This window comes from Apis florea, unplaced genomic scaffold (genome assembly GCF_048593485.1).
Source record: "Apis florea isolate Af1SG1 unplaced genomic scaffold, ASM4859348v1 contig_3773_pilon, whole genome shotgun sequence".
In the NCBI taxonomy this organism is placed as follows: Eukaryota; Metazoa; Arthropoda; class Insecta; order Hymenoptera; family Apidae; genus Apis; species Apis florea.
The window spans coordinates 20,637-42,215 of NW_028256846.1; the positions used below are offsets into that span (position 1 = coordinate 20,637).

The 21,579-nt window shown below is 33.8% G+C and overlaps 1 protein-coding gene across 2 annotated transcripts; it reads right to left on the reverse strand.

Moving 5' to 3' along the window:
• Positions 1 to 235: 235 nt before the first annotated feature.
• Snrk (SNF related kinase) lies at positions 236 to 19,895 on the reverse strand. 2 transcript variants are annotated; one of them, XR_015294499.1, is made up of 9 exons: positions 19,525 to 19,895; positions 8,665 to 8,868; positions 6,445 to 6,597; positions 5,089 to 5,335; positions 3,663 to 4,014; positions 3,335 to 3,463; positions 3,140 to 3,245; positions 696 to 3,002; positions 236 to 636 (listed from the first exon to the last, which is right to left on the reverse strand). XR_015294499.1 is itself a non-coding variant. In XM_012491878.3 (8 exons), the coding sequence occupies exons 2-8, from the start codon at positions 8,857 to 8,859 to the stop codon at positions 903 to 905; spliced, it is 3,282 nt and encodes a 1,093-aa protein (XP_012347332.2). In that variant the 5' UTR covers positions 8,860 to 8,868; positions 19,525 to 19,895; the 3' UTR covers positions 236 to 902. The 2 variants fall into 2 exon arrangements, 1 of the variants encoding a protein (XP_012347332.2); XM_012491878.3 differs by having other exon boundaries at positions 236 to 3,002.
• Between the last annotated feature and the right edge of the window lie 1,684 nt (positions 19,896 to 21,579).

Consider the following 21,579-nt stretch of genomic DNA (forward strand, 5'->3'; position numbering starts at 1 on the left):
GAGAAGGATAAATGGGGAGACAGACAGATAAATAAAGCGGAACAAAGAAGAAGACTCTTCGAGATTGCGAGATTCCAATGTCCATGGATGTCGGATGATCTTTTTCCCTCGCGACTCTGCGTGCGATTCGGTCGATATCTGCATTACAATAACTAAGAGAATGACGATATTAATAATTATAGTCAATAGTAATAATCATAATAATAATAATAATAAAATATCAATAATAATAATATTAATAATAATAAACTCTGTAATTTTTAATATAGGTTTGTTCACACGGACTAGATACACTTCCCGCAGAGCGAAAGATCGATCGATAACGCTCTCTCCCTCTCCGACATGACCCTTATTATTCTAGTCTCTTTCGATTACGCGTCGCGTTTGAAAAGAACAGGATCGGGATACTCTTGGTACAGCATCGGTCTATTGGAGGGGACACGACACGATCGATTGAATACATTGACCATTGTGACGCGTGCTGCGTAATCGGCTGAGAGACCGCGGTTGTTAACTACACGATCAACACGACGCATCGCGTACAGAAGATCCTCCTTATCTTGCGTTTAATCGTGTCACACCACGTCTTCTTGCGTATCTTCCTTTCCATCACCTTCTACTCTCCTTTCTCCCTCTCTGCACGCAAAACGACCATCATGAAATTGATTGCACTTCGTATAATCGTATCTCCTTACGTCTCCTTACGTTCCCTTGCGTCTTCTTCTTCGCGCCTCCTCTCCATTTCCTGATCGCAAGCAATCATTACTCGTCACGGAACAGTGACGATTCTCGTCTACGGTCGCTTCGACCATGATTCCAGCGACTTCAGGTCAAAATTACGCGACCCACGGTGTCTTTCTCCGTCGTCGTTTGTGCATCAATCTACTCGCCGTACAGATTCATCAACAGAGACTACAACATTTGGATGCATCGCCCAGGTGGATGTGGCAAACCGCGGGCAACGCGCTGCAACCTTTACCTACCACGCTCTCTTGAACCAGATGCGACAGACCCAAGTTCTGATTGATGTCCCCATCGCTGCCACGATGTTGATGCTTCACGTCGCACCATTGTCGACGATCCCGCCACTTGTCGTCGGTCGTGGCGCAAAACAACATGGATTTCGGCGACGGTGGACTGACACGGTCCCGAGCAATGCTACCGCAAGATCGAGCCTTGTACAACCGCCCTTTACCGAACAATCCTGGCAATGGAACACAAAGTTTCTTGTGCACGGCGAAATATCGACTAAGCAACCGGATTTTCCTGTTCTTGCAGTCGTTCCTATTCATTGACCCGTTTCTATTTTCTTTGTCGTTGGACGGTATTTGATTAACCGAGCCACCATTCAATTCCCTTTCGTCGCACATCTCGATCCTCTGGCAAGCATCCCGTTGCGCTTCTTGTTTGGTACATCTGCCGTTGGGGCTACAATTCGTGTGTTTGTTCGACGATTGAGACAACGAGGACTTGCCGGCGCTGAGAGACCAACTTTGCAGAAGCCTTGCTCCGAAACCTTTGGCCTTTTGGACAGTCGCTGCTGCTTGAGATAAGGGCTGAGGAACTCCATGAGAACCTGTACTGCTCTGAGACTGCACTGACGACGACGACGAGGACATGCTTTGAACTCCTAGAACAGCGGAGTTGCGAGACACGTGATGATTATGACACGCCGAAGGTCCTTCCGCTTCTTGGACTTCCGTGATGCGGTTTAAAGACTGACTCTCGCGTAGCCGCGTTTCACCGGCTCTTCTCCTACCTGCACGATGTCTTCTGCCGAATATAACCTGATTTTCCGAGCACCGATGTCTTCCCCCAGTCGTTGTAGTCGTTGTGGTAGTGGTATTCGTGTTGTTTCCATTGTCTTTGCGATTCGTTTCACTTGGTGGTGTTTCCGTTGTTCGCTCCCCGTTTCCTACACCTCCTCCACCTCCACCACCCCCACCCTCACCCCCACCGCTCCCTCCAGGATCTTGCGAGTCGCTAGAATCGTCGTGACTGTCACGTCGAGAAGACATCGATTTGCTCGCAGAGGTGCTCAATTTGTGTGCTCTTTTCTTCCTACTCTCACTGTCGTCGTCACTAGCGTCAGAACTCGAGCAGGAGGTTGTACGCGTCTTGTGAAACTTGCTCTTTCTCTGCTCGTATCCCGTTCTTCTGACTACCCGACACTTGGAACCACCGCTCTCGCTGCCGGATAGAGGCAACGCGTCCCCGTCTTCTAGAATTTCATTTAATGGTGTGGATGTAGAACCAGTACTTCCTGGTGACGGCATGGTTTTATATTTAGGCGTTAATGATAGATTATCGTTGAGCCCGGTCAATGGTCTTAAAGGAATCGACACTGTGGATGACTCTGTTAGGATAGTGGTCGTGGTGGTCGTCGTGCTAGCTTCGGACGGTTTCGACGGGCTCATCGTCAACGAAGAGTCCAGCGACGAGGCAGAGGATCGGTGTTGCGACCCCATCCTCCATTTGTTCGCTGGGACAGGTCCCATCGATTTTAAACAGTCCGATACCGATTTCGGCCTGTTTTCCGAAGATCCCCTTCTCGACCAGCCGGGCAACGAATCATCGAAACGATTTTTCAGGTTCTCTTGATTCGTGGAGTCGAATTTCGTTGTTGCAGGTACTTTGTCCGCGAGCTGATTGCCCGCTTGAGGTCTAACCCCCGATTTCTGTTGGACAGGCGACGAGGAATCGCTTTTTCCGCTCTTTGGACTAGACATCAGTCGCTCCTCTCCGTCCGTGATTACAGGAATCACATTAATGTCCTTTTGCGAGTTCCGCTGGGACGATATAGGCTTGTGATTCGGTTTCTCCGGAAGTTGAGCTAGCCTCTCTTGCAGAATGTGCGACAATTTGCCCTCAGATCGGGAACCACGACGATTGAACGAGTTCAAAGTGGAATTGCTACCGCGTTCGTCGCGACCCGAGCACGAGGACACATCGTCCTCGTCTTCTTCCTCCTGGACGATGCTGCACTTCCGCGTTCGAATATTCTATAACGAGAACAAGCGTTTCTTTTTTATTCTAAAAAAAAATGTTCATATAATAAATCGCGATTTACTTCGTCGCATTCTTGTATGCACTGTATAGTCGATAGTACGTTAAAAGAGAAATATCGTCGAATACTTACCTGAGGCACGTCACCCGGTGTCCGTGGCACACTCAATAGCGATTGGTTAACTGTGCTCAATGAATTTTGGTCGGTACGCATATTAGTGGCTACGTCATCTTGCCGGCTGAAAATAACCGATAGTTAAATGTATAGAATGATTAATATATATTTGATTGTCTTTATGAACGAGTTTTGTGCTTGTGTGCAATATACCTAGGCGATACTTCGAGGATTTCCGGGCGTGTCTTCTGCACCTGTTCCTGACGATGAGCTCGTAATTTTCTTTCCGCTAGCAAGAAATATGTTGCTGTTATGTGATTGTACTCGTTCTTGTCCAGAGCTCTATAATTAAAAATAATTTTAACAAAGTAAAGTAGTATTAAGTACTTGATTAAAAGATTAATTCTATACTGTAAGTCTTAAAAATCTCAAGATGGGATTCTCAATAATAAAATATACAAATTTCAATAGATCAATCTGGTTTCTGTTCTGTCTCGTATAAGATATTTGAGCTTCTCCAATATTTGACAAACATACTTACTCCAATATTTCTTCTTTGGTGGCAATGTTCCCGTTGACCATCTTAGTTATTATATGATTATGATGATCATCAGACACCTGTTGCCTCGAGACCAAAGGCAACGCTTCCACCGAATCTAAGTCGGGTCCAATGGCCAGCCAAGGATCAGCTGCTATTTCCTCGAGCGTCGCTCTGCCCTCTGGCTCCCTAACGAGCATCCTCGCGATCAAACGCTTGCAACCGTCGGATACGTGTGGCGGTATCGAATACTTGCAGTCCATGATCATAGTCAAGGTCTCGCTGTCGTTCGCCTCTTGGAAAGGCGCTTGACCGCATACTAGCATGTACAAAATTACGCCTAGTGACCAAACATCTGAAAATGCGAATTGGAACGATGAATACAAGGCGTGTTCATATTCAAATGGATTAATTACTTTAATTGTTAATATATCAAGATGAGTTTGACTTTATCAGTTTTTTTTTATATTAAAATATTGCTTTATTTAATCATTAGTTACAATTAGTTAATTTCCTCTTATTTGTTACCTAAAATGAAAATCTGATCTTATTAAATATATCTCAGAAAATGGAATAAAGTGATGATAATAGCAATAGCAAATTTATATTTAATTCTTGATAGATATTCTCATCAAATACAATGAGAAAGTTATTATGACATAAAGATATGACAATACAAATTAATGTAACAATGGTCTTTAGAATCATCCCTCTTGAAAAAGAATGCCGATCTACATTGATATGCTAAAATTCAAGTTTAATAATAAATAAGAGGAATTCAACTTGGTATAGGATTGTACTTACATTTATGTAAAATTGTAAATTGTAAAAAAGTTGATAAAACATTGCCAGTAAATTTGGTATTGGTTCTTTCTATTTAAAATTGAGATTAAAGAAATTTTGCATATTAGATATGCATGAAATATATTTATCATTTCTTAAGAATAAAAAAAAAAATATTTTATGTTTAACATGTTCCAACTATGCAGAATGTTTTTTACATATTCAACAAATTAGTATGCTTCTATGTTCATTCGTTATCTTTCTAACATTTTATAATTATACCAACACATTTTCATAAAAGATAACACAAATCATTTTTTTTTTTTTCATTTTAAAATCCATTAAAATTATAAATTGTAAACCATATAAATAATAATTACATTATATTGATATTGTTAATTGTTCAAAAGTATTTCATACAAGAATTATTATTTTTTAAATTGTGTAATTTTGAAAGTAACAAGTTATGACTGTTTCATTTCCTTATTTCCGCAACGACGCAAATAAAACATATGAAAAACAATTAAATGTATTTCCCCATTGCTTCATTCAAGAATATATTTTCATTTTTTTATCTCTAAAACTATCAAAAGCACCGACACAAGTAAAAAAATAGCTTGAAACAAATCAATATTATCGTACTCACCAACGGCAGGAGCGTCGTAACTATCGCCAAGTAGGATTTCCGGCGCCGAATACGCTAGGGAACCGCAGGAAGTCTCGAGCTTCTGACCAGGACAGAATCTATTGCTAAATCCGAAATCGGTGAGCTTCACGGTACCGAGTTTCTCGAAGAACACCACGTTCTCAGGTTTCAGATCCCTGTGCACCACATGCAATCGATGGCAATACGATATGGCTCTGACTATTTGCCGGAAGTACGTTCTGGCCACCTGTGATCGATTAAAAGCATATGAGCGGAAACCTCGAGAAAGCAAAGGTTGCAGCCTTGATGCCCCATCAATCATGTTGAAAAACAACGAATCGAGGATATTCTCGAGTTTCCATAAAATTGAATGGTATGGAATAAATTGATCAAACGAAACACATCATGCCTCGCTACAAGAATTCTTAATTTATTTACAGCATTTCCGGTAATGAGTAAGGAATGCTCCATCTTCAGTATACGATGACTACGATTCGTTTGTGATTCATATGTGGCGTATGATAAGTAGAATTTGATCAATGGTATAATTGTTATTAATAGAATTGGAGATATGGTGAGCAGAACTATTAAGAGATCTAAGATATATCAGAATAATGTATATTGTTTATTATTAGAAAATATTACTTTGAATAATGTTTTAATTTTTCTCGATATCTAGACTGATTTAAATATTATTTTAAATTTCGATGTTTTAAAGTATTTTATTTGATATTTTATCTTATTCGATTTCCAAAAAAACTACTTTTGGAAACTGTTCATAATTTCGCTGTAACATATTTTTAAACGATGATTTGATTCTGAGTTGATGTATTTCTGAAGTTTTCGAAATACAATAAAATTTTTTCTTTTAACTTAATAATACAATAACAATAATCAAATTCGAAAAAATAAAATAATATGATTCGAATCATATAATTATCTCCGTATTCTTCGTAAATATATTCTTATCTAATCAAGGAATTAATATAAACTTCTGTAAAATTTACTAAAATGGACATAAATATTTATATGTATATGTTTCAAAGACAACTATTTTGTAATACCTAAAAACTATTCATACATACTTGATACGTTACAATTAATTTTAAACTAGTCAAGCATGCAATATATTTTATGATTAAGAAACTGTTTGTTAAGATTTCAATTGAGTCGCGAGTAAATAGAAAAATATTAAGAAATACTGACCTAGAATAACAAGATAGCAAAAAGAGGAAAAAAAAAAGATGGGGAGGGAAAAACTTCTGCACGAAGCCAATGCCTGCAGAATGACTTCATTTTCCCCGGTAAAACAGGATCATTAAGTGGAATATGTTGAAACGATCTCGAGATATATACCTCCTCGCTGAGGCCGCTGTCATGGCGCATGATGTAATCGTAGAGGTCGCCGCCATCGCCAAGCTCGAGGATCAGGTAGAGCTTCGTTTGAGTATCTATCACCTCGTAAAGTCTGACCACGTTCGGATGTTGCACCAGCTTCATGCACCTCACCTGCGGATATAGAAACAAAAGAGGATGATGATCAGACATGGGGCAGAGAAGGCAGGATGGTTCGACATTTGCCCTCGTACGGATGGTCAATGACCCTTTCTCTCCTTCTCTCCATCGCGGCCATTATCTCGTTGACCTTAACAAGATCTACAAGTTCGAAGCGGATCGTAGATATTTCCTACGCGATGCCGTCGAGCGGATCTTACGCAATCGGTCGTTAATATTTAACATCGAATGTTCGATATAATGAAGATTGTAGGAAGAAATATTAGAGCTGATAGAACAACCGAGTTTATCTGAGCTTCATTGAAATCAAATTTATCCTATTGCGAAATTCAGTTTATTTGAGCTTCATTTATTGAGCTAATTCTCATCGTGTTTGGATCCATATATAATTCAATTGTATCTTTTTTTATATTGAAATTATATATAGATTTTATTGGATTATTATTATAGACTGCTGGAATGGCGTATAATCATAATTATTATCCACAGGATTGGCATAAAATTTGTATGAATGTATATGATAAAATGAATTGAACGAATTCCTATTGATTGAAACCACTTATAAATAAATTCCTATTATTCGAAGGATTATTATTTAGAGGCTGTAATGGATTATTACCTGTTCCATTGCCGCAGCATTATCTGAATGATGCGTACTTGAAAAATGAAGTGACGTTCGTATTAATTTCATCAATTCAAAACCATCATATTTTTTCAAGAGGGTATTTATCAGTTAGTAGAATAATGGACCTTCGCAAAAAAAAAAAAAAAATGATGACGAATTAATCTTTAGAGAATTAATTGAGAGATATGGAAGAAAAGTGATAACAAATGACAAAATAATAAGATATTTATCCGATAAAATAAACCCTCTTTATAGAACGTACGAAAATTTTTATATTTCGATTAAATCTATTCTTTCAAAATCTATTTTCAAAATTGCATGTATAATCAATTTTATCGCTTTTTACTTTTAAAAGTTTAGATTAATTTCGACTTATCACTTTATCCAATATCCCGTCTAAAAGAAGAAATCCATTGCAAATCCATGTACGATCGCCTCGATGATCGGGCAGAAGAAGCGAAGATGTGAAAGGTTAGAGAAGCTGAAGAAAACCCCATGCTCTCGAATAAGATACACGCGATGCATTACAACCATTGAGCGAGCAAACGGAAAGAAGGAAGAGATTAGCACGCGTTTCCATTTCCTTCACGGTTCGCTTTGTGCTCGACGTATTCCCATTCATGCGTCTCACAGGGGTGCAGGAACAAAGGGATGAAGGATATGCGGTCGCCTTCGTCGACTTGCATTGATGAGACATGCGACGAATGAGAAAAGAAAAGAAAAAAAAAACAGAAAAAAAGGGGGAGAAAAAAATTGAATGAATATCGCTTTTATATATTTCTATGCAAGTGAATATTTTGAAAAATATTTATTAAAAATACTAATTTCATAATAATTCCTTTAAATATTATCAACTTTTTCGATTTATAATATTCGACGAATAGAATTAGAAAATATCTTTAAAATGCATATTACTGACTCACGTATTCAATGGGACGATAGTTATGTAAATGAGATATCTACTATAAAAGTGATAAAAAATAGATAACTTAATGGATCCTAATTTGTTGAGATTGTAATAATATAAGTTTTTCATTTTCTATATGCATTTTAAATAAGATATTAATTGTTAATTAAATTTTTACTCGTCGAAATAATTTATGTTTTAATTTACAGCGATTTAAAAGTTGTTTTGTTTTATTAATTCTATCTCTTGCTTAGCAAACAGAAGAATACCTAGATCAACTTTAGATTGCGTTTGAACATTCGTAATTTTTGATAAAATGATTTTCTAATATTAAAACTTATATTTTTAGAATCTACTTGTCGATTCGAAAGATATAAAAAAAAGCTAATAATTTCTGATATCCCAAAATTCAGAATATTTTTAAGGATAACAATTTAAATTCAAAGAACGATTCAAAAATAAAATAAAATTAAAAAAAAAAAAAAAAAAAAAAAGAAAAATAAATACCATGTCATCTCTATATGCTTACCTCTTGAAAAAGGTGTGCTCTCGAAACCTCATCGAGTTTGCTCTTGTCGATGACCTTCACTGCGACCTTCTCACCGGTGAAAACATGTCTGGCGAGCTTCACTACGGCGAAATGACCGCGGCCAAGCGTCTCCTCCAGGTCGTAGAGGCCGGCAATCTTGCCATCGTAGTTGCTGTACCCCACCCTCCGATGCATCTCGTGTCGCTGAAATGAGGAAACGAGCCGTGAATGGTCGATTGGATCGCGCAACGGTGAAACTTGTTCCGTTCCAACCCATTTCTAGAGGTTTCAACGATAATGGAAATTGGATGGATGTGATTGAAAGTTGTGAAGATGATTTATGATGGTAGATTGATAAGTTGATCAAGAATGATATAGAGTTATTGCTTGAGTGATGAAATAAATATCAATGTTTCTTATTAACCCATATATGTCTATCTATAAAATAATAATAATTTCTTCATAAATATAAATGAGAATTAATTTTTATTTTCAAATAATAAACATTCACATAATAAAATATATGAATAAATTAGAATATTTATTAAATATGAAAATCTTCAAGCTTTGGAAAGCGGTAAGTTTTCCGCTCTATATACTATGTGTTTCGTGATTATTTAAAAATTTTTTTCTTTAATGTTAAAGGTTCACATTCTACTTGAATATCTAAAATAAAACTCTCGCTTATTTATTTTTTATATTAAAAATTCAATATGCTTCGAAATTAATTTCATTTAAAATTTACAGGAAGCATAAAGTTTTAACAAAAGATTTAAATAATAGGATAAAATAATAATTTTATTTGATTGCTTTAATCTTAAAGGATTCTAAAAATAATTTTTTTCCCAAACCTAACATTTAGAATTTCATAATTTTTTACTTACTTTCAATTTACAAGTTTTACTTTCATAAGCATCTTTCAATTTTCCCATAATTTTTTTTTGCATAAACATAATGAATATATTTCGAAGCAATTATAAACATAAATAAATGTTTCCGCACAGATCTCAACACAAAAATCGTATGAAGTGGTCGTGTTGTCCAGCGAAAAGATTCAGTATCGTGACTGCAATAATAACATACACGTGCTGCATACGTGCAAATGCGAACATCGCATCCGTAAATAACAACGAATCGATTGTCTACCTTATATGGAAAATAAATTTCTACGCACCTATTGGATGCGTCTAAGAATCAGATTCAAGATAATCGCTTGCAAGTAAAAGGGTGATTTATAATTTTCATAATGATTCTCATTTCAATATTTTATTTTATAAGTGAATTTGCATATTAATTGCACAATAAAATTTGTATATATATATATATGTTACATATCTTACTTCTTTAATTATGAATGCTTAAAGAAAATATTCGAAATATCCATCTTCTATATTCTTCTTCTCAATAATATATTATTTTTTGATTTTTTAATTTTTCTTACAAATCACTTGCATCACTAAATGCACAATAAATTTAAAAAATTCCTAAAATAAAAATTTAATGAGTTGAAAAGGGCGGTCATATGTATCTCTAACCTAACCTTATTTATAATACAAATACTTCAGACCCTTAACTAAAATATATATGATGATATAGGGCATATAACATTTTGTCTTTAGTATATATAATCTGTCTTTAAAGTATTAATATATATTTTTGAATCATCCTGTATATATTCTTATTTTTGTACCGTTTCTCTCTTACAGGAAATCTCCCATCGCTTCTATATATAAGGGTAAGCGGGTCTCGTTTCCGGTGTCCTTTCCGGAATACCGAAAACGGTATTCGACGTAGCTTTAGTTGCAAAATCGATCGATCCTCTTTCGACGACCATTTTCCGCTGCAACGAGTTTACGGATCGTGAAAAGAGGGTCGGTGATTATTTTTAGACCTGGAAGAAATAATAATTAAGCAGGGCCTCGTCGATCGACTGGGAGCTGGGAGATCGATCGGTAAAAAAGGTTTCCGCAAGTTTGGTGGAGCTTCAATGAAAAGTGGTCACGTACTGATTGCAATTTGCGATTCACCGGACTCACCGATTGTTTCAACTGCACGCGAAATTGCTTTCTTATCGTTCGTTACTGTACAATATACACAAGTTGAGAGAACCAGTTGTTCTCGACCGACGAAAAGAGGCTTGAATAATTTATAGCTCGATTTGAATGCATTGGTCCCTATCTCGATTCGTAATGGCCGCACTTAGGGTGAAATTGAATCGTTAATAAATCAAACACGATGTCACCGTAAATATCCCTAACTTGAAGTCTCCTAGATTCAATGGTAATGTGTTATTCGTACATCTCACACCGAATACTGTTTGTACGATTATACAGAAACAATTTAGAAATTTGAAAAGGATGTGATTCTCTTAATTCTATTTTGATTTATTCTATTGCCTGAAATGGTTCTTATAAAAATGATTATACCAGATATTTCTATTAGTTGATTTGAATAGAAAGTGACGTGAAAAAAATAGTAAAAAAACGATGTTTGTGAAAATGATGGTGATTGAGAGATGATTCAAAGAAAATAAAGAAAAAAAATTACAGTAAATTAGAGTCTTTTCCGGTAGAGGATACAGATGGCCAATACTTGGGATTTTAAATTAGAAGACATCCAAATAATCCAAATAATTTCCATCTATATAACAATTCATATTTTTGACATAAGAAATAATTTATCCAATGAGATCACAAATTGAAAATTAAATTAAAAATTAAATATTTAATAAATTCAGCAAAACTTTTTCCTACATACATATATGCTCCTAATATTATATACACGTATTATATAACTATTTCTTAACTAATTCGTTGCTTTAAACTATTTGAAAAAATTAAACAATTAAATAAAATGAGACAAAATTCTACACCTGTTACTAATTATTGGAATATTTCATATTTTATACATTAAAAGTTATCGCAAAAAAAATCGAAGAAACAGATCAAAGAGAAGATATCACGTACTGATAGACCAGAATATTTGTTCGATTGTCAGGCAGGCATCACGCCAGTTCCGGTTTCTTTTCATGCCATCGTGCTACGAAACACATTTACGTCAGGACTACGTATGCTACGTCAAAGGCGGAAACGATGCATAACTAACATGTAGGAGGAGCCGTGTTCACGAACTCTTGCTATGCATTTGCTATACATGTATGCACTATTATTTTTCAATATTTGTTTCTTATAAATAATGGATTTATAAAGAGAATAATAAAGAAAAAAATTTTTACATTTTTTATACGATGGATAATAAATTTTTTTAATTTGAAATCATTTTCCTATGGTTACTAGATTGATTTATCTCAATTCTTTATATAATGTAAAAAGATTATTTAGAAACATTCATGATGTAATTATATTGTAATTATGCAAAAAAACAAAATTAAAAAATTTACTCATTATTACCATTTCATTTACATTACTTTATATTCATCATAGCATTTACATTACTTTATATTCATTAGAAATAATAAATTTTGTAATTGGTGTTAACAAAAAACATTATTTTTTAAACAGTTATTAAAAAAATTACTATCATTATACAAATTTTATTTAAATTATTATCGTATCATATATTAAAAGTACCCAATCTCGAATATAACAAAATTACGAGAAATTTAAAAATTAATAACGTAAACTCCTTATATGGCGCCGATTCAAGATCGGAATATATGTAAAAATACATTTTCTTTGAACTGCACGGAAGTATGAAAAGAACGAACAAAGAGAGCATATATATATATATAAATATATAAAGCATATATATAAATATAAGATAGACTCCCGCGCCGTTCTCGTATGCCAGTTTAAAATTAAAACGGCACAACGTTGAGAGTTTATGCGAGCAACAATCAAAGAAGATGCCTTACGCCCTCCCTCTGATCTCGAAAATATTTGACAGGAATTATGAACGCGCGATACACCTAGAGCTTTTCGTAACGCAACGATACGGTTCCATAATCCTTTATGTGTTCACCTTACATAAGTGACGCACGTGAATGTATACATATACGTGTAACAAGTGAATTTATTCTTCCTTGGCACACAACTATTCGCTCATCGATTCGTGATTTAACAAACTTGTTTACTCATACGCTGAATAAATGACGTAAAAGAGAATTGTACGATGATTGTGAAGATTATTAGTCGCAATAACGGGATTAATTTTATATAAAATGTATGTAATGATATCTAAAATAAATGATCGCAATAATCGGATTTGTAAATTTAACAGAAGTTGATTTACATAATTAAAGTAAATCGTTATAAATTCTAAATATTTTTTTATTGGGCATGTGTTTTTTCATATTTTATTAGGGATATAGATCATATATGTCAGAATATAAATCATATGGAGATAAAAGAGAATCATGTGAAGATTTTATTTTTAGAAACAATATTCTAAATAATTATATAAAAAAAGTCGAGAGATATAAGAAAGTAATTGTGTAAAAAATTGATACATGAAAATATTATCTCTATTCTATTTATGTATATTTAATATAACATATCTGCATGTAGATAAAGTAACTATGGAAATATCATTTGATAAAAGAAAAAGATAAAATAATGGAATATGATTGAAAATTATTACTCACTATCTATTCTGTTATAAATATAGCACAAATAAATTTTTAGTTATTCTGATCATTGCAAAATAGATATAGAAAAATTAAAGAAGTAAATTTATAATTCATAATTCCAATGAATTAAGACAAATTAACTCTCTGTAAACTATTCTAAGCAAAGTTGAATATACTTATTCCAAATTTTAATTCCTATTAAAATAAAATTCCTACTGAAATATATATTTGACTCGACAAACAATTTTATAAAGTGTAATAAAGACATTGATAAGTATTCTAAAATTTTTGTCTATACTTTCAATATCTAGAATAGTAAAAATGTTACGACTCAGTTTATCTTTAAAATATGAAAAAATATATCTGCCTACGTAAACATATTTTTAAAATTACATATGTAAACATGACATTATTTACCTTCTACTTTTTTTTTTTTTTGTGAAAAAAAAAGCGAATCACTTTAAAAGCTATTAATTATAAATGTAGCCTTCCAAAATATCCAATTTATTCGATTTTCTATTTTGACTGTTTCTTGCAAAACTCTTCAATTCTTCTTTAAAACGGTGGATAATCGTGCAGCCACACGTGTGCCAGAAAACTTCTTCGTATTGTCCGATCGAATTCTCTCGCAGGCAGACAAAAGTGCCGCTTCTAAGAAAAGTGGGGTATGGAGAGTGTTGAGTTAGGTCTCCACACTCGAGGCCAGTCTAGGTTACAAAGTTAGTCGACCATTATTTTTGGTCGAGTTGTCTCGACGCGTATTTTCTATCACCCTGGTGGGCATAACACAGCCCAGACACTCGTTACGCTCTGATTAAAATGCGCGGTATGCGGAAAAAGGTTTTGTAAATGGATATCGACTGATTCGCAATTGATTCGATACCCGTTTAGTATAACGACGTGCAATAATCATTATTGATGGACGAATTGGAGAGAGATTGAAATCTGCCTTGAAATATTTTTATGCTTGAAAACCGGCACGCCTCTTTCCAATTCCTAACGAAAATTATTAACTATATGAATTATTCGTAGATCTTGATGAAATTAGATATTTAAGAATATTGTAAAATCAAATGTGAAAAATATATTTAATTTACATTTTAACATTAATAGATGGAAACAATTTAATTGACCTACAATCCAAGCTTATCAGAATCACACTATAATTGGTAAGCAATTAACGAAATCAGATTCGAGTCCAAAGATGCAAGTCCAATGACACATTTGTTTTATAAAATTTTTCCTATGTTTAATAAGATAATGATATAAACTAGAAATGGAGCACTCGAAATCCTGCAAAATATAACTTTTTTTTAAGCCAAAAAAGTAAATATTGTTACTATTGATTAATTTAGAATCGAAATTTAGAAAATCCAAAAATCAAAATTTTTTAATGTAATGTTAGATCTTAGCAAAATATATAGATATATAGATTCTCAAAAAAAAAAAAAAAAAAAAGAAAAAAAGTTTCGTTTCGAGACTCATTTCGTAAAGTTTTAATCAAGCTATTTTTAATATAAACGTAATCGAACACAGCATATATCAATTATAGTGTGAAATAAGGTCTCACGAAGAACTTGGACGAGTCATTACATCATATCTGCAATGTGCATTAATAGCGAAACAAGATCAGACCGAGCGTGCTCCCTTTAAAGCCTATCTTCACTCCACTCCTCTTTGAAATACTCAAGGGTATCTTATGGAACTCGCTATTACCGTGTACCTAATTAATTTTATCGTTCATCAGTGGTTACCTGTACCTATCGAGCGGCCGATATTCCGGAACTCACGCCACCTTTGTTACACGGGAGATGGACGAACGAACGATTGTATATATAAATCTATATGTAAGTATATATACGGATGCTGTGCACCGAATTATTAAACGATTTTACCGAGGTAGGTGTGAAAAACCTACAATACGTCTATTCGTCCAAATATCTCGCCACGACTGATTGGACTTGACATTTTCCCAATAACAACCTTACATTCGCCCCAGTATCAGCATCCACCTGCGCACGACGCGTATCTCTCGGTCGCCCGTTGACCTGGTTCCGTTGCACATCGAGTTATGAACCGCGGGATACGGCTATCAACTGAAGATAAAACTTTTACGGTGTCCTCTTGGACACCATGGCAGTACGACACGCGCCCCCAACTCGGAAACTATGTTATCGACACACCAGCGTTGCATAACATTGGAGGAAGTGTAAACTTGTGTGCCACGGATCGTTGCATTCCTCCGCGAATGAACGACTCCACGACGAATTTATCTCGACAACAACCATATCGGTAATTCAAGCTAAAGAGAAACAGAGAGAGAGAGAGAGAGAGAGAGAGAAAAAAGAAGCGAAATCGATATTAGTTGTTTGAATAAATTACGGAATAAAACGATTGTAATTAATTTTATTAATTTGCATGTAAAGTTAAATTTCGATCATTTTTTAAAATCATAAACTTTTGTTTCATATTTTTTCAATGTATTATAACAATAACAATTATATTTATACTTTTTTTTTATTATCAATTATTATATTGTTCTTTAAGAAATATATCGTTTTTTAATCAGAAATAATGTAAACTTTTCCTAACCTCATATTCTGAATTCCTTAATGAATTCTATCTTAATAAAAATTAAGGTAAATTATGATATTTCCATACAAATTTATTATTAATTTTTACGAATGATGATTTTTTTCGTTTATTGATTCTTCGAAAGAGAAAGAAATTTAAGAACGGATTTACAAAGTTGATAACCACTGTTATAATATACTAATACGCACCGAAAACAGATAATCATGAACATGGGCAAATTGGATTTGGAAACGTGGCAACGGAGATACTTAATCCGGTCATGCCAGTGGAATCATAGGCATTATCTAAAGTAATTCAATTAGGATTCGTAATCAATTTCTCGGCAAGGACATACTATTTATGCTGTCTGTATACAAATCTACAAAATAATATAAGTATTATTTCAGAATATATACGATTTCTTACATATGAATATATTAGAGATCATGATTTTGAATGGATACTAAGAATGCATTTATAATTGAATATATTTAAATATAATGTATAATGTAATCGAGATTTTTGGAATATATGCAAATGTAAAATATTGAATTATTAAATTTTATATGATTCTTGCTAATTCCTATGTGATTCAATAATTGAATTGATTATATATTTGAATACTTAATTCAATAATTTTACTTGATAAATTAATAAGTATATCACTAAATTCTATATGATTTATAGTTTATTACAAAAATGATCTAATATTTTTTTTAATTTCATTTGATTATTTAATCAAAATCTTAAAATCTTGAAATTAAATCAAACTATATTTTGAATAATTCATTTTATTCAGGGACAGCCATTCTATTTCTAATTACACTACTGTATTTCTGATTCATCTTAAGTATACCAGTTAAAAATGTCAGAATATTTCATCGTGAAACTTTAATTTCAACAAGAGGAAATCAGATTTTACAAAGATAATCTAATTTCTCGGTTTCTCGATTAGCCAGAAATCAAGCAGATTGGATGGTTAGAAAGTCAGATAAAAAATTTCATTAGTCTGCAATTTCTTCAAGGGGAAACAAGTTTCGTCGATGAAGCTCGTTAACATTACCAGACGACGATGCACGTAAGCACTTATGAGGGACAACGAGGGACCTCGTCGAGCTAAGGTCATCATCATCATCATTCGTGAGAATCTCCCATGAATTTCATCTCTATTGATGTGTCTGAGACGAGTGAAATGCCAACATCTCGCATGACGCGACATTAAAAAATTAATAAATGCGCTATGCCTACTTCTGCTCAATGCAATAAGAGTGAATTAATCGCCCGTTCAATTTCTTGTAAGAATATTTACTATCTACTAGCTTGTGAAAGCTGCAAATAATTCAGTTAAATTTTTTCCGATTTTTTTTCTTTATCATCCATCATAAATTCCACATCGTATCTCGGATAATTTATATATCTTATCACAATCAATAAATAAATATTTCTGTTATGAAAGATAATCAAACATTATATTTTGCATTTCACGTAACAAAGAATGACTATGACTTTGACAATGTTTTTATTATTGTGACTTGACAATTTTCGCGATCTTTGAACTGTTTTGTATACCAATCACATGATCGCGCTTTTTTTAACGTTGAATTACATCGAGCAAAAAAAAAAAAAAGTAAAAGAAAAAAGCAGGAAAAAATATATTGCATAATAACTGCGTTATTTCGCGAAGACGACGTTTCACAATCAAGATAATAAAATAGAAGAGAACGGCAACCGTCGTACGCATACGAACTCCTCCGTGAAATTCACGATTTAAAAGGCGATAACCTACGGTAATGTGTAATATAAACGCACTATCACAAGTGCGTAACAGGTAGCGCTAACTTCCCGTTACCAAGATTTCATGAGTCTTCGACACGCGGAAGATGCCGGGTGTGTATCGATAGAAACCTCTAATAACTTTCATTGTAAAAAGCAGTTACCGATATCTATTGTCTGCCTCTGTTCGTCCTCGAAGTCGAGAACAATTAGAAATAATTAGAGTGTTTCTCTTCTCGCGACTATAGACACTTGAGAGCGAGACAACTTTATGAATGTAATACGATGAAATGCATATGTAGAAAAAAAGAGATAGAGAAATGGATAGAAAGCAAAAAAAAAAAGATGAACGATACGAAGTAGACTCTGTAATCTGTATCCGTGAGGCGATGGTATACCGTGCCACGCCATTTTTAGTCGTCTCAAACTCTTTTCCTCCTCCCATTCCTTTCGTCTCTTTGACCCCTTTCTTTGACCACGGTAAACGAACGTGACGTAATAAGACATTAACATTTCAGAATTCCAGGTTCGTTAACCGACCGATAATATCGAGGCCCATCCGTTTCCGTTTTTGAGGTCACTTTTTTAGAAAATATTCTAATTTAAAGTATAAATTTAAGATTGTCTAAAAATTTTGTCTGTTGGTTACATTATTAATATTTCAGTATGTTATCTATACTTTAGTATTGATCCGGTTTAGAAAAGAGATTGAATAATTTCTGATAAGTTTTTATAACATTATACTAGGTTAATATCTGTGTGGCATAAATACTTTCACAAATATTTCAAGCAAGTGTTCAATATATGTTATTTTTTTTTGTAGAGATATTATTATAGAAAAAATAATGAAACCTCTGTGATTTATGTCATTGAAAATGTATATATGTACATATTGAACTATATAACATGTTCAATGATTGGTAGATAGGTTAAAACACGCGACATGCATTTTTCAATAAGTATTCAATTTTTGTCTATTAATGTTTCAAGGTTGCATCAAATTATATATCTACTAGAAATAGATATGATGGAATGTCAGACATTTATAGAAAATGTAAAAGGATCTTTTTTAAAACGTAACGGGTGTCTAAACGGTAGTCACACGATCCGTTGTCAATTACGTTTACGCATGCAAGTTGCACGCTATATCATGCAGGATAGGTCGTGAATGTTTATAAACGAAGCACGTATCAGCCGATACTCGAGTCCTGTGTATTGCACAGGATCGAAATTCTGGCATCTTTAATCTTTAGATAATAATCATGTATCAATCATTTTGATCTGAGGCTACTTTGTATATTATTATATTGATGTAAAAAATTAGAAAATTATACCGATAATATTATTGAAAAATGTATTATTTATATTTATTTCTTATCTTTCTACTTATGCACTTATATTATATACTTTAAAACAATAATAATTTCAAGATAATTCTAATCTACAATAATTATATAACGAATTGTAATAATTATAATAAAACTATGATTAATGGCTACAATAATAAAACTATAATATATATGATAATTATATTATAAATCAATATAAATAAAAGATATATCTTATGAAGAGAAAGATCTCTCTGGCATCTTTTCTCCTCAAAGGTTTAAGTTATATTGCATGACTTATTAGAGACGTATTCATTTGTTTCATTTTTGCCTCCGTCTTATCGCGATAAACTAAACATTCGACGTTGAGGTTAAAAATGACCCAGCTATCGTCAAATAATAGTTAATCAAATTAATAGTTAAACAATAAACATTTTCTCATTCAATAACTATTTTCATGCATAAAAGAATGAATTTAAATACGATTGAAAATACGGGAAAGTGGGAGGGAACGGTGTATATACGGAAGAAGAGGCGTCAGGAGCCATTTTTACAGAAGAGTCCACTAAATGTACCGTTGAATAAAATTACACATACCGCTTTGCCCGCTAGACAGACGAATCCAGCCAGCACTCGACTTCCCTTCTCACTCGATGGACTGTCATTTGTAATGAAGTTTCATACGCGTGTCATACACCGTGATAAACACATTAGTTGGTCGATTTTTCGTACGTTCGTCTCGACAAATTAACGTCTCCTTTAGTTGTTACAAGGAGACGCCGACCACGCAGTTTTGCACTATCTCGACGATTACGACAACGACGGCGTTCAACGACAATGACGACGACGACGACGACGATGACGACGACGACGACGACGACGACGTTAAGTCGTCGCTGATTGCCACTCGCGCACGCACTCACGGCAATAGGATGTATGTTTACACGGCACCGCACTGTCTCTTTCTCACACTCTCGTTTGTCGACACAATACTCTTCCCTCCCCGAGACGCACAGCTCGTACACCCTTCGTGGCTGGATTACTTCTTCCTTTTTCGAGCTGTCTCGTTTCTGTTTCTCTCTTTTTGGCACCCCACCCACCCGCACACCCTCTGCCCCTTCGATCCAGCCGTACGAAAAGGAAAAGCAAGATTTCCCAGCTCCTTCCTCGATACACTGGCCCGACACACTTCTAGCTTCTTTCTTTTGCTTTTTCGTTTCGTTCTCTATCTCTCTCTGTCTCTCTTCGTTCCGTGTCTCTTGCTCCCCACTGTTTTCTCCTTCTCTGTCTGTTCCCGTGCTCGTCTCTTACCCGTTGCCTGGCCTCGTCATTCGTCCTCTTCTCTGTTTCTCGGACCCTGCCGACTCTTCCGATCTCGTGCAATTCATGCACGCTCAAGCGAACACTTGTGACCGGTACTAACACTCGCGGAATTTAATTTTCATCCACAGATTAGATAAAACCAACCGACACCGCGAGCGTCAACGACAGACGTGCTCGCGACACCGTGACACGGGAAAGCTGAGAAAACGTACTCACTGGATTCGAGTTACGAATACTTCTGTCGCGTCTATACGTTCACGCTGGCGCCACCTACTGGCGCACGTGGCGTACTACTGGCGTCACAGGGCCGCGCGAAGTTTTGAAACATGTAAATATATTTATAACGATATTTAATATTATTTAATAAAAAGAAATGAAATAAAATTATAATAATTCATAAAAGTTATTAAATTTAATGAAATGTATACATAAAAAAAGAAAAAATTTGAAAAACAAGCGAGAAGTTCGAGATAAGTAAATCACCGATCAATATTATTTGGAAAATATATTATTTAAAAAATAAAATATGATACATCCTCTTCTGATTCGACATATATAAAATTGTTTTTAATTTTTATATTTATTTTAATATTTTATATATATATTTTAAGATTATTGTTATTATTTATATCTACTTGAAAAACAATTTCGATTAAAGGCATTGCAAATATGACAATGTGAAAATCTTGGATATATATCTTTATTTTAAAATTCTTTTCAAAGTTCAACTGAATCCTTAAATGTAAGATTTTATATTAATGCATTAATTTTTAAGAATGAAATGAAATGAAATCATACTAATGAAGTGTAGAATATAATTCTTATTATATTATAATGTATCTAATTGTAAATAAAAATATTCTATTTCTAAAAATGAATTAAAAATTTGATTTCACATTCGAGCATAATAATTATATTCGAATATTTAATCCAAGAAACCTAAAATATACTCACCATAGAATATATATATATATATATCTGTTATTATATAGATGAGATACAAGAAATTTGTAATCCATTTACCTTTTTTCTGTAATATATTTTTTAACAATTTTTTTAATATTATAATATTTAAGATAATTATATCGTTGATATATATTTCTTGATATACCTCACAGTATAATTGACATATATTACTTGTCTTGTGTGATTGATTTGTGTTATTTAACTCAAAATTAGTATCGATTATTGTGATTTACTGTTAATTAATAATTAATGAATATTAATGTAAAATGTCTATTTCACTACTATTATAACTACAAATGGTACTAAACGTATATGATACAAAAATGGCAGAGGTCAGATGATCTCCAAAGCATTATATGTCAC